Genomic DNA, 14,760 nt, shown 5'->3' with positions numbered 1-14,760 from the left:
AAATGTGGGAAATAAAGCAGGAACAATAAAGTTCTTGCTTAAATCTTTAAGAACATACTTTAAATATCTATTATGTAGAAATACGGGTTTTGGTGTATCAGGAGAAAAGAATTAATTAGCATGTGAGTGTTGACAAATACTATAAGGTCAGATTTATGACATTTTGTTAACAGGGACATTAATAGTATATGTAATAAAACATGAATCTTAACAAGAATTGATGCTTTGTCCCTGAGTGACAGGCTCTTATCTGTCCCTGTCATTTACCCAAAAGGTTGTACCTTAAGACTAACTGACAAGCTGTGGCATGTGTGTTTTCCTGAAGCCCTTTCCAGGCTGTTCTTGGTTTGCTCAATCTGCTGTCCTCTACAAATTACATGCCCTGGAAGCACTGTATGTGAGAAGGCTAAACTGAATGTATAAAGGATCCAGCATGAAGACTACTTGCAAAGAATTTAAATGAAACTGAGGGGGAAAAGTGCTTCTGTGAGTTAGATTTAAGCAGTCTTGAAATGAAAATACTATTAAGATGTCTTTTTCCATTCTGTGACAAAGCTGGTGCAGAGGATTCATCCACAATGTGTTGACAGCAGCTCTAATAATGTTATATATATTAGGCAAAATTGCAGATGGGCTGCAGGTATGTGTCAGACTAGCAGACTCTTACAGATCGACAGCTGATAAGTGCTTAGAAGGATCCCAAATTCAAGGAGGTATTGTAATTCCAGTACCCTGAACACTAAAGTAGTCTGCAGCAGTTTTTAAAAGACTGACTTGTTTAAAAAAGCCTTACTCTTGATTCTGCTCTCATTTATCCTGCTCTGTCACTCTATAACCCTGTTTCAAGGTTGACATGAACATTTAATCTCTTAAACCATATTTTGTATGTTACTGCTATAGTATTATAGGTCATTCTTATGACTTAGTGGCAAAACATCTATCAGAATGCTGTGTACCTACTCACTTGATGTGTTTAATTGGCTGAAGCGAGGAAGTTGTTAAAATGTTTGAAAATAATTTGATGAAATTCTTGCATGTTTTTTCCTCCTCATAGTCTCCTGAGCTGGAATACTTAAGCCATAGGAAATTATGAATTTGGTTAGAAGTGCAGTGAGAAAGAACAGAGTCTGCTTTAGGATTTCATAATTGAAGGGATTATGGGGCAGGGGGCTGGGGGAAAGGAGCTTAATTTTTGTTCTTTGTGTATGTGCCAGTGCTTTTGTTAGTAATCAAGTTACTGTGGTTCCCATTATGTAGTTAATCATGTGTGTCTCTGGTGGCTGGGGACGGGGAGTGTTTTGGAAGAATCAAGGAAAAAAAAATACTTTAATGGTATCAACTTTGAATTTGTGGTGCTCCAGTTAAAAAACTTCAAAAATAATGTCATGTTAATACTGTTTCTAATCTATGGGGAAAATGCAATTTTAGAAGAAGAATATTATATAAATTATATTAAGGATAGAAGGCAACAAATCAGTCCAGAATTTGGACAGCTGTCTAATTCTGAATTTCTTGATGGCCTCTGCTCTCCTTTGCACAGTTCCCAACTGGTGCTGCTTGGTTATACCTGATTTCTCTTTATTTTTGTGATCTCCTTTGTCCCATAACTCTTACAATGATTACCTTTAATACATTGTTAATATGCAAGGTAATCTGAGTTATTCTGGTGGGGCAAGTCCCTGAAAACAAATTTCTCTTGCCTTGCCTTCCAGGTTTTATTGGAGTTTCCTTCATCTCACATGCATGTGTATGACCATTAGCTTTAAAATGTTATCATAAATAGTTTTTATTTCCATGAGAATTATTTTTATACCTGTATTTTCAGTGGAAAATAATTCAATTACTTTTCTTGCTTTCAGATGGGCACCTTCAAGGTACATGATGGTGAATACATTTTAGAACCTCTCATGAGAACAGATGGAGGTGAACATGAAGATGAACATAACAAACCACATCTTATATACAGGCTTGATGAACTTAAAGAGTACCAGAAATCCCATAAACCTTGTGAAGTTTCAGGTACAGTCATACTTTAAATTTCATTGTCCCTTTTTCAAAAGTCAAATGTTCCAAAGGAAAAAAAAAAAGCAAGATTTTATTACATAAATATTTTTTTCCACATTGTGCCATTAGAATCTACACATTTCTTTCATATAGGCTTGTCAGCTGTTCCTTTTGTTTTGTGAGAGTGGCAAATTCAAAAGTAAGACAGAATGTAAATATGAAAAAAATCCATGATATTGCAAGAACATTGGTGTGGATTTGCTTTTAATAGCTATATAGAGAAGATCCACAGGAGCTGTTGCTTATATTCACAAAAGATAATGAACTAACTGCAATTGTAGCAGATAATAAAAGATCATGAACTTACTGCAATTCATTAGATAATACATGACATCTGTCTTTCTTAATAATGGAAGGCTCTAATATTACCCATTAATTTATTATAATGTAATCTTAGCCGTTATTTTAAATGTTTGTCTGTATTGGTATTTTAATAATTTATTCATGCTACATATTCATATTTCATTTTATTTATGTTTAAAGGAAGGGAGTCAACAGAACCTCTGACTTGGATTTTCAGAGGGTGGACTTTGGCCTGTTCAGGGCACTAATTCAAAGTGTTCCTTGGGAAGCAGTCCTTAATAATAAAGTGGTCCAGGAGGGCTGGACATAAATTAAGGAAGAAATTTTACAGGTGCAGAGGAAGGCCATCCCTATGTACTGAAAGATGAGCCAGCAGGGAAGACTGGCTCCCTGTTCAGTTCCTGGGCTGAACAGGGAACTTTTGCTGGAACTCTTCTTGAGAAATATCTATGTAGATGGTCAAAAATATGAAGATAAAAAAAACCCCTTGGGTGACTAGTGTTATTAATTTTGGAAAATTCTTATAACATATTTTATACTCGAAAACATTCTTTTGAGAATTCTGCTTTTCCATAGATACTAGGCCAGAAAAGAACCATTACATCAAGCAAATATTCCTAATCCTATGCCTTTTTAAAAAATTATAAATTATATGTACTGAGCCAAATTAGAGGTCTTTCAGTTTGTTTTGTGTCTTTTTTTTGCTTTAATCTTAACAAGTTAGTATGAGAAAAAGACTTCAAGCATTAAGAACATAGTAATTTTCTTCCTTTTCATTTTTTGGAACAATTACAAAAGATTGTGAACTAGGACTTGCTGTCATTTTGGGGGGAGTGAAGTTGCAGAAATGTTTATGAAGAAAAGCTTTGTGTTTTTATGCTTCTGTCCTTCTAAGGAAGAGCTATGTCTCCTTTAATGTTAGACTTGCTTGGTATTTCATATCCTTTCTTCACAGAGGAACAACATCTATCACTACTTGGAATCATGAAAGTTTATCTTTCTCTAGTAGGGGAACCTTGACAGAGGATATGGAGGAACATAATATTCAATACATATTTTTAATTTGAAATTGGGCCATGATAATTCTAAAAATGTCTACCAAATATTTTCTCTACTTTTTCCTGTTTTCTTCTAAAACTAGTTTGCCAATTAAAAAAAAATTTGTAACCCTGATATATGCCTTACTCAGGTCAGGATAGGATATTTATTGCATTTCCTCAGTCTATAGGTTCTGTTTCCTTAATACATGGAAGCTCATCAGAGTTTGCCAGACTGTGTTTTGTATAAATCTGACAGCTATTACTTATCCACTTATTGATTTCTGGTGTTTGTAAACAAAACTAATTTGATTTGTTCTTGATTTGTTTGGTCCATAAATTTAGATAATCTTTAAACTGTCCCTTTAAATATAAGTATTATTTCCTATTTTGCCAGTACTCTAGAATCACAGGCTTTCTGTGATCTAGTAAAGATTGTGTGTATGAAATTGCTTCAGCTAATTTTCTTCTGTGCATCTAACTCAGTCAGTCAGAACACATATGTGGATAATCTTTAACTAGTTCCTTTTCAGAGCCAGTCCCTGCTTTCTTCCCTCGTTATTGTTAGTGCTAATGGTTTCACAATTAGCATAGCTTTATTTTGTGATTGATTTGTAAACAATTACTCAGTAGAGTGCTTGCTGTTGTCTCTACTTTTTCTTTCTGGCCATGTCATACCATAACTTTAAGGAAGACGGACTATGGATCTCTCAACAATCGTTTAAAGTTTACACATGAGGGCTCTTCCCTTGAATAATAGAATGTGTAGATTTAAATCCTCTCAAGTTGAGGGTGTCAGAAGTTTGGTCTCTGAGTTCTTGACTCAGTGCTGTAGTCACTAAGTCATTAGAATAAAATGCTTAGGAGAAATATCCTTTGGCTGCTACTGTTTAAGAGGAAATCTAATTTCCAGAAAGACAGTGGAGGTTTCTTCTGAAGGGGCTGGAGCGTCCAGTTAGCTGCTGAAGTTCTAGAGGGTAGTAAGAATTCAGATATGCTTCTCCATTAAGTGTTTTTTATGAGAGCTAAGATGACTCTGGAAAAGGCATTGTTTTTTCTGTATCAGGCATCAGAAGCCTCTGGTGGCTGGACTGTACAGTGTAATTGGAAGTATTACAGTACTCAGTTTGGAGATAGCTGAGTAGATTGTGTATTTCCTTTAGAGCCTGATTCTACATAATGAATAGTTACAAAACTGTCAAAGAGGTCACCTAAGGCTTTTGATGTGTACTTGCATATGAAGTTAAACTCCATATTAATTTAAATATAACATTATGTATGTTTGAAAGTCAGTAGGGACTTCAGGAGTTGGAAGTAGATAGTTAACCAAAACACATTTTTACATGCAAACTTTTGGCACCAGCAGATCAAATAAAAACAAACTTGTGTTCTTTGCTGTACTGAGTAAGCTACACTGCTTATCTCCTTCCAGCCTTCCTGTTTGGATTATACTGCATTCTAGGAACTGTGTAATATTGCTGTCTCTTAACTAATTTGTTACAAATAATCAATTTATGATAGAATGATATAAAAATATACAAAACATCTCATTTGATGCGCCTATTGCAGTCTTCTGTGTTTCTTTTTTTTTTTTCTTTTTTTTTTTCTTCCATGGTTTCTCTTGGAAATAAGATCATAAATATAAGTTTTTTTTTATTTTGGGCAGCCTTTTGCCTTTTAACTATTTAGCAACTGCATGCAAGAGTAAATATTTTTTTTTACTTTACAGAGAAAGAGTTGAAGAAGAGCACTTTATTACATCCAACCTTCAGCAGTTTAGATGAAAAGAGCAGTGTTTTACAGAAGGCTCTCAGTTTAGAGTATGCTTTAAATAACCTCTCCATAGAGGATGGTAGCAATCCACATTCCAGGAAGAAACGTTTTCTTTCCTATCCAAGATATGTAGAAGTGATGGTCACAGCTGACACCAAAATGGTTCATCACCACGGGCAGAATTTACAGCACTATGTTCTAACGTTGATGTCAATAGTAAGTAAGTTTCTAATTATTGGGAATTTTAATTATTTCTGCTCTGTTGTTTTCTTTTCTGCAACTTTCCTGTCTTCTGGTTTGATCAAATTCTGTATAATAAAAAGAGTTTATATAAACATAAATAAAAAAGATGTGTCAAAATTTAAGATTAGGGATCTTTTCAGTTTAATGCAGAGTAGCATGTGTAGGTGAAATGATGGGACTCATTTCCTGATTTTCTGTTGCTTTAGAAGTATTCTTAAGCTTCAGGAAGTGAAAAATACACATTAATTACAGCAGAGAGATGTTAAACGGCATTGCGAAAAAAAAAAAAAACTTTGGTTTTAGCAATCCTAGTTATTCAATTTTTCAGGAAACTTCAGAATCGTATGAGTCAGACTTTGAGTTGGTATCATAAATTTATGATCTTTATGTGGTAAATTCTTTCTTGAACCAAAAGTGATTCAGGATTTCAGAATATAGTACAGTAAGCTCTAAAATCAAAGTTTTACCATGACATCACTTGAACCATCTGTTAGGAAAAGGCATGCTAACATATTCTGCATTGTAATTCTTCCTAGATTTCTGTCCTTATATTTATTCAGGACGTTTAATTTATATGAAACTGCATCTAGCTTGGGGATGGCAAACTAAAGCACCAATCACATAAGTATCTATAGAGACATCTGCTTTTTAGATGGCTATTAACTTGACCAGATACAGACATCTACTTTTGGATGAACAGAATAGCACTCTGATTTACTGTGATTAATTAATTTCCTTCATATAAGTACCCCATGCCATTTAAGATGTTGTAGGACATCTGACGTGGCCTTGGCTGCTGTGGCCCAGGCTGTGCAAGTCTCCTGTAAATCCTGTGTTGCATCTGCCAGTTATGCATTCTGATAACCTGTAGTGTGTGAAAGGACACTGGGTAATAGGCACTTAGGCAGCTGAGATGAATACTGCTCACTCTAACATCCACATCTCCAGCTGATGACAGTACAGGTCCTGCCATCTATTACACAGATGATGTAGGCACCTAAATTTAGAACATGGAGTTTCCTTTTATTAGTTTATAAGAAAAATAATGTTTTAAGGGAGATTAGCATATGTTATTGTAAATCTTCTGAGTTTTTCTACTTTTAGTGGTGTGAAGGTATGAAAGTTCATGTATTACTAACAAAATCCATACCAAAAGTTGTTTTCTCTGTTTGGAATTCCTTTTGAAACAATTGATCCCTAAGATGCAATTTTATTCTAGTTACTTCCTTTATTGAAGAAGTATACTAAGAAACAAAGTGAGGTGGTGAAGATGTTACTTTAAAATAGAAACTGTTTTTTACAGAACTTTACAAAAAGATGAATTGGAATATTTATTATACCTTTCTCATAAGGTCTTGTTGTGATTATAGGTAATGTAATTCCTGATGTGTTTTTTTTGTTTTTTTTTTTAAGAAGAAAACAGTATTCCTGCATCTGTATATGTTGTGCTTTCAAGTACTATTCCTTACAGTGCAATATTTATCTTTTTACTTACACAATTGGACTTCTAGGTAAATAAGATAACCATTGTATAATAGCTATTAAAGAGAAACTATATATGAATTGTTTTTAAAATCTAGTATTTAACATATAATATATGAGTGAAAGAACATCAGTTCTTTTCTAAAAATCTTGCCATTTCTTTCTTGTGCTTTTCTATCTATACTGTAAAACTAGGGTTTTACACTTATTGCTGGCTTTAAGGTAATAGCCTTCAATAAGGCACTACATCTTCAATGTGACTTTAATATCTCTGAATACCACTGTAGGAGGTAAGATCTATTGCTTGCATCTGTTGGCAGCTCTATTCCACATATATATGGAAGGTAATGCAGAAGGTAATATATGCAGAAGGTAACCTTGAAACAAAAATATGCAGAAGGTAATCTTGAAACAAAAATTTCTTAAGATGTTATTTCTAGTAATGTTGAGCAGATGTAAAAAGTATAAATTCAGATTTTATTTCAAAAATATTTTCCTTACAGTTCAATTAATTCCATGCACTCTCCCTTCCCCTGCCTCCATTTCCCCCACAGAATACATATCCCAGCTCATATCCATTCTCCTTGAAGCATTTCAGCAATGGCTTGGAAACACAGAACAATTGGAAATCAATCTAATCCAACCCTCTTCTGACATAGATATTTGTCAAACAAATAATGTGTATGAATAAACAGCCTTTAGTCACTTCTTAGTCTCCATAACAGTTATTTTTTCAGTAAGGTAGTAAAAAAAAATGTGAAAGGAAAAGAAGTGGCTACCATTCTTTGTCATGTAATCTGCATTAGAATTTATCAGTATGCTGGTGGGTCACTTCTTGACCCACAGCCTCTCAGTATTTGAAACAGAACCATTTTTAGTCTTATTTGATAGCCTATAAAGGAAAGAAATGAAACTTTAAAATTTTATTTTTTCTGCCATTGTATGGATAGCTTTGATTATTAAATTTTACTGGTTGTGTTTGGTCAAACAACTTCTGTTTGGGAAATTGTCAGGTTGCTGACATTTTAATTGAATCAAGAGTTATACTTTTCTCTTGTAATAATTCTGAAACTTTTAAGGTTATTTGGTTCTGGCTTGGATTTTAAAGAAACCTAAAAACTTTAAGCGTATAAATCACATTAAATTTAATGAAACTTAGACCTCTAGCTCCCAGAGGAATCTTTGAAATCCTGGCCCATTTTTCTTTTTATTTTCTTTGGCGCTTTTTTTTAGCATCAACAAAGCCACCAAGGTAAACTTACTGCTGTTTTAGGAGTGGAAAATAAGAACTGAAATATACTGCTAAATATTTTTAGGGTTTTAAATGTCTTGTCACTCATCCAATTCAACCTGAAAAGGCTTAGCTCTCAGCATGAAAGTAATCTCATTTCTTTAAAACTGCATAAATGTTGGCAATATATGCATTCACATTACTTACATTGTATCTTGGAAATACTTACTCATTCAGAATGAAATATGTACTTCAAGATAGAAGGAGTACCTTTGCCATAGGATTTTATGAAAAGCTTTATTGTATTTCAAGACAAAGTGTGGCATTATTTATTTATTTGAAACAATAAATAAAACAATAAGAATACTGTAATTGCTTAAGTTGCACAGTTTCTTCTTCCTCCAAGTATTGTATCAGCAGAGCAGGCAGTAGGCACTGCCTTAATAGATTTAGCAACTGGAGGACTTCATCTTAGACTATGTCCTGAAAATTCAGAGCCCCAAACATGAAGGCTTGATCTTAGCAACTGAAATAATTCATTAAAACACTGGAGTTTACTGTAAAATTCAAAAACACCTGAAATTTGGTTCCATTAAACATTTTGAGCTACTGTCCTCATTTTCTGAATCAATAACCTGATTATTGACATACTTTTAAGTACTGTACTGCTTTTATAGTTTGCTTGCTGGTAAAAAAACTACTTGGTCTGTTCTTAGTCTGCTTGCAGCAAAACCTTTCTAATCTTCCTTTTTGAAAAGAAATCATGGCATATAAAACCACTTGTGGTAGTGCTGTGATGGCCAGCTCAGAATGTGAACTTGGCTCACTGCCTAGTCATGCGAGTACTGAAGTCAGAGCATGGGAGTGGGGCAGCCATGCATTCGAGGATTGAGCCAGCATGACTTTAGATCATTTAACTTGTGAAACCATAAAGTGGTGTTGTATCATGGTAAAACAGTACTAATATAATGTGGTGTTAAAAGCTGGTCCTTTTGATTTTCATTAAGACCAAAACTTTAGTAAAGTTGTATGGCTACCATCTTTTACTGACATATGAAATGGAAGATAGTGAGTAGTAGATCTTAACAGGAAAAAAAATTTATAGTTAGGGTCTTATTTATACTTTTTTTTTTGCACTTATCATCAGCATTGATCATGTTGTATTTCCTATATGGGAAGACTGTGTGCACCAATGTGTCCCATCATTAAAACCAGACAACTTGTTTTATCTTGGGGTGAATTTAAAGACTGTTTTTATACTTTCTTTGTAGTTCATACTATACAATAGTTAACAGTTCATCTTTTCAGAACATACTGAAAAAACATAGATGTATCCTGACCTTTAAGAATATTTTGCATTACTGATTTTGCCTATAGTCATAATTTAAAAATAGATAGTAGATCTAAATGGTTTGTAGGTTAATAATTTAATTTGTGTCACTAGCATCTGAAAGGCAATGAATATAGTTACATTAAAAGTTTAGAGGTGAATATATTGTTCCTTGTATCTGTTCCTTAGAACTCAGTAATCTATTTTTCCCCTTTCTCATTCAGATCAATGTATTAGTATTAAACCTACAGGAATGTTCAGTGGTTTTCATCTCTCATCCAGTAAAATCTAGAAGGCCAACACAAGCCAAGAATATACCTTATTATGTTTCTTCTCTGTTTATAAAACCCCATGATCTTGTGCATTTGGCATTGTTAAAATGAGAGTAGGTATTTGTTTGTGCACCAATAAATATACATAGCTGGAAACAATTATTTTCAAAGTATCATTCATATAAATTCTCTGAGCTGGCCTTCTTACTGATCTTGACATATGGGTATCTATAGGGGTATAAAAGCCAACTATTCTTTTAATTTTGACTGTCCTTAATTGCATCTCCAGGATACCTATATATTAAATTCTTCACTACATCTTGAGGCCCACCAACTAATATAGAGGTATTAGTGTGCCCAGGTAGCCAAGAAGGCCAATGGCATCCTGTCTTGTACAAGAAAGTATGTGGCCAGCAGCACCAAGGCAGTGATTGTTCCCTTGCATTCAGCAGTGGTGAGGCTGCACCTTGAGTGCTGTGTCCAGTTCTGGGCCCTTCACTCCAAGGTATTGAGGGGCTGGAGCATGGCCAGAGAAAGGCAATAAGGCTGATGAAAGGTCTGGAGCACAAGTCATATGAGGAATGGCTGAGGGAGCTGGTGGCTTTTAACCTGTAAAAAATTAGGCTTGGGGGAACCTTACCACTGTGTACAACTACCTATCAGGAGATTGTAGCTAGTTTTGTTTCCCAAGTAACAAGTGAAGGACCAAAGAAAGAAAATGGTTTCATGCTACACCGGGAAAGTTTAGAAAAAACCCTGTCATGGAGAGGATTGTGAAGCATTGTAACAGGCTGCCCTGGGAAGCAGAGGAGTCACCATTCCTGGAGGTAAGTAAAAGATGTGCAGATGTCGTGCTTGGGGATAGGGTTTCATAGTGGACTTGGCAGTGTTTGGTTGAACTCAATGATTTTAAGGTTCGTTTCCTACCTAAGTGATTCTATTTTGCAGTATGTAGGCAGGCACCTGCTTGCCCGTCTTTACACGTCACTGCTGTTTGTATTATTTCCTACTATTTTTGTCTAGGTGGTGGTTGTTGTTGATTCAATGATTTGACATGTCTCTATGACTTTCTCTTCAGTAGTTCAAGAGGTGAAGTCTTAGTACTGTACAATTATGACAAAGGCCTTGCTTTAAACAACCTGGGACCCATCTCATGTAATAAGAATAGAATGAGGAGAATAAGGAGACATATTGCCAAAGCAACACTCATGTGTTTCTCTGAGCAGCTTCTAACAGCTAGAGAAGCCTGTCTAATGCCGTGTCTTGTGAAATGGTCTTTTAAGGGAGTTTCTTTTAGATTCTGAAAGGAAGCACACATTGACATTGTGCTGTGCATTATGGCATTTGATGTGTTCTGGTTATAACTGTGTATTTTCATTGAAGAGTTGTAGATGGTGATGATCATGACTGTTGCCATCTGAGTTTTTGCAATATTAAAGGGCTATCTTTACAGCAATCTCAGCTGCAAGTTAGAGGTAAAACAGAACACAGGCATTCCTGATAGGGTGTCCCCAGCTGGCAACTAAGCCTCACACAACCACTTGGTTACTCCCCCACCACCAGGATCAGGGAGAGAATCAGAAGAGTAAAAGCTAGAAGTGAAGACAGTTTAATAGGGAAAGCAAAGAATTTATTTGGTGCTTCCTATGGGCAGACAGGTGTTCAGCATTTCCAGGAGAGCAGGGCCCCATCACATGTAATGGTTACTGGGGAAGACAAATCCCATCCCTCCAAACCTCCCACTCTTCCTCCTCCTTCCCCCAGTGCATACACTGAGCATGATGTCACCTGGTCTGGAATCTCCCTGTGGTCACTTTGGGTCACCTCTCCTGGCTGTGTCTCCTCCCAACCCCCCAGGCACCCCCAGTCTCCTCCCCAGTGTGGCAGTACGAGAAGCAGGAAAGGCTTTGGCTCTGTGTAAGCCCTGCTCAGCAATTACAAAAACATTTCTGTTTTATCAACCCTGCGGTCTGCACAAATCCAAAACATAACCCCATACCAGCTACTATGAAGACAATTATTTCTACCCTAGCCAAAACTGACACAAAAGGCAACTCAGCCTTTAAAAGGGATGTAGTCTCATTTTGCACTAAAGCACTCCAGTAGGTGACAGGTGGAACCTTTACTTGGTTAACTCAGGGGATAGTAGATTGAAAAGGACTTGGGTGAGGGGGCAGTAGATGACCTAAAACTTACAGGGGGAAAAATGGAAAGTCAGAGGCATGGGTATACTCGTTCAAGTTTGTATGAGAATTCTTGGCTGCCATTAGGATCTACTTGTGGAAGCCAGTTTTGTACAGAAATATGCATGCAACAGAATGGGAGTAGCATCAACAGAAATAACATGGCTCTTTTGCTGAAGCAGTAACTACTTATATATCTCATGATGTCAGACAAATTTTGGGTCTTACGAAATACATGATAGAATTCCAGTATGACAATGGAAAATATGAAGGAGAAATCTCACAGATCCTTACATGCTTTCAGCACTACAGTGATACATAGGAGATTTTGGAGCCTGCAAAAGACATACAAGCTATGAAGTGATACTACTTTTCTTTCAGGGGATATGAATGTTTGCATTTTCTTGGTACCATGGTTGTGTGTAACTGACAAGAGGAAAGAAAAAGAGATCTTGTGATACAATGTTTAGGAGGGGAAAAAGGAAGGAGAAAAAGAGCTGAACAAAATATATCTAAATCCTATTGGATTTGGATATATCATTTACTTACCTTCCAGCCTCTAGATGTGCTTGCCTGTTTATGAGCACCTTTTCTAAATAAGGCATTTTTTCTCTATTGACAGTCACACTTTCATTGACAGAGAGAAACTAAACTTTGTGACCAAGTTGCTTCCAGTAAACTAGCAGCTACCGCTGTCTGACTTAATTTTTCAGAATTCCATGAAAATAAAAGCTGTGATCCACTAAAGTGTAACTGGTCTAATTTTTTTTTCTATTCTTTGTTGTTGTATTCTGGTGCAGAGGCTGGTCTTAAGAGTTTGAAAAATCTTTGGAAACTAATTTCACTTTATCTTGGCTATTACCTCCTACTTCTCTGATGCTTGTATTTAGATCACTGTAAAGCAAGTAGATCTGAAAATTGTAAACAAATGGTGTATTCTGTTAAGTTTCTATCACATTTCATCATCCTCTTTCATGAATGCCTCCGATAAGAGATGACTGAGAGTGATTCAGTTGAATTGTTTGAAGGAAGGGATGCCTTCCAGAGTGACCTCGAGAGGCTTGAAGAGTGGGCCTGTGTGAATCTCATGAAGGTCTACAAAGCCAAGTGCAACAGCCATGTCCATTGAAAGAGGTCTTTGTTAATGCTACACACGTAATCTTCTTGTATAGGTTTATGCTGTAACAAATTCTCAGTTGTAAGTGCCTTTTATGCCTGCTTAAATGGTATTAGAATCAAGCCTTGGAAGAAGTGTCTTCCAATCCTTGGAATAAGCCAAAGATCCTCACAGATCCCTTTTCAGATTCCTCTCTGACATGATTTTGGAATGCCATAATGAACCCATATTCTGTTTCTTCTTTGCTAAAGAGAAATAAAACTTGAAAGAGCTGGGCAGGAATTAATCTGCCTTAGCCTCATACATCTGAGAATTAAACATCTTGTCTCTTTCCATAGTAAAGGGATGAAGAAATTAAATAGCTGCTCTTCATGTCTTGTATGAAAATATATGTTAAAATACATATCTCTGGATAGTCATGTCTACAGAACAGTTCATCCCTTCTCCTTCTCCTTCTCAATTGGCCATTGATGGAATTTACTCCCTGTTATATGAGTTGAGATGGATGTGATAATTTTGTTATTTAAGACAGCAATTCCTACAGGAACATACTTTGACTGTGGGGAGGATAAATATCCAGAAATATCATTTCTAAGTTTGTCAAAGTGGATCTCAAAGTATAAGAACACATTATGAGATTGATTGTGGTAATTTTGGTATTAGAAAAATTGTAGTTTATTCCACTGAAGTTCTGCCTACATTGAGCATTTGAGATACCCTTTGTAAAGGCTTCTGAGTTTGTCCCTGCCCAGTGGATTCAGCACTTCAGTGAGTATTTGAGAGATGTTCCTTATTCCCACCTAAGAATAACTGGATACTTGCTGGTTAGTAACCAAGAAAGCAGTCCATATGGAAAGAAGCAAACAATAGCTGTACTGCTCTGAAACGTGTTTTACACATGGGTTCTGAAACTCTCTGGCTCCTCCTCTACTCTTATTGAATCCTCTACTTTCAGTTTGTTTGTCAACAAGGCACGAAGGACAGTGCTGCGCAGAAAGGTGGAGCATGACTTGGGAGCCAGTGCTCTGTCAGTTCTAAGTTTTAGCTGTATTACTTGACCTCAGGCAAATTAATTTATACACTGCAAAGCTGTGGTTGCAGAAGCAATTTGAGCCATTTCAGGTGGCTCAAAAGACTTCTGAAAGAATCTGTTCTTCTTCCTCTTTCCCTCTGTCAGCACTTGTGTTTGGAGACTGCACAAGAAATGAGAGCCTATTGACCAGAATAATGTGATTAAAAAAAAAAAAAAAAACCAACAAAAAATTTGCAGCTGGATCTGTTCCTTGATCACTTTTTTAGCCTTGCAGCCTTAGCGCAAGCTTGAAGGGAGGAAAGGCAGTACTTCTGTGTTTGGTGGCAACTCTTGTTTACATAAGGCTGTCATTCAACTACTGCTTTAAGCCAGAATTCACATGGATGAGATATCTGAAGCTGTTACTTGGGGTGCATAATTTTTTATACTTTTGTTTAATGAAAAGTAACTTTAAAAGTAGTTCACTTTGGTGTATGGACTTGACTAATGATTTTTACTGTCTGTCTGCAAGAGTATGTATGAAAATGTCTGTTGGGTATATAAATACAAATTTTATGTATACAGAAAGATACCTTTGTATATGTCATGGATAATTTCAATACAGTTTTACAACTCAGTTCAGCTTCCATTTAAAAGCAAGATTACAGCTTATTTGTTTAAAGTTGCTTTTTAAGACTCTCTAATATTTCAGG

At 35.9% G+C, this 14,760-nt stretch overlaps 1 protein-coding gene across 1 annotated transcript in view; it reads left to right on the top strand.

Annotated features, from left to right (window-relative positions):
* The window catches only part of ADAMTS20 (ADAM metallopeptidase with thrombospondin type 1 motif 20), an 82,948-nt gene that overhangs the window by 10,151 nt on the left and 58,037 nt on the right, over positions 1–14,760 (top strand). Inside the window, exons 3-4 of the mRNA XM_031503673.2 lie at positions 1,860–2,019; positions 5,134–5,393. Of these exons, the coding sequence (XP_031359533.2) occupies positions 1,860–2,019; positions 5,134–5,393 (420 nt within the window). The remainder of the gene's footprint in view (positions 1–1,859; positions 2,020–5,133; positions 5,394–14,760) is intronic.

This window comes from Lonchura striata, chromosome 5 (genome assembly GCF_046129695.1).
Source record: "Lonchura striata isolate bLonStr1 chromosome 5, bLonStr1.mat, whole genome shotgun sequence".
In the NCBI taxonomy this organism is placed as follows: Eukaryota; Metazoa; Chordata; class Aves; order Passeriformes; family Estrildidae; genus Lonchura; species Lonchura striata.
Note: the sequence above shows the minus strand (reverse complement) of the source record. Positions and strands in the feature narration are given on the sequence as shown.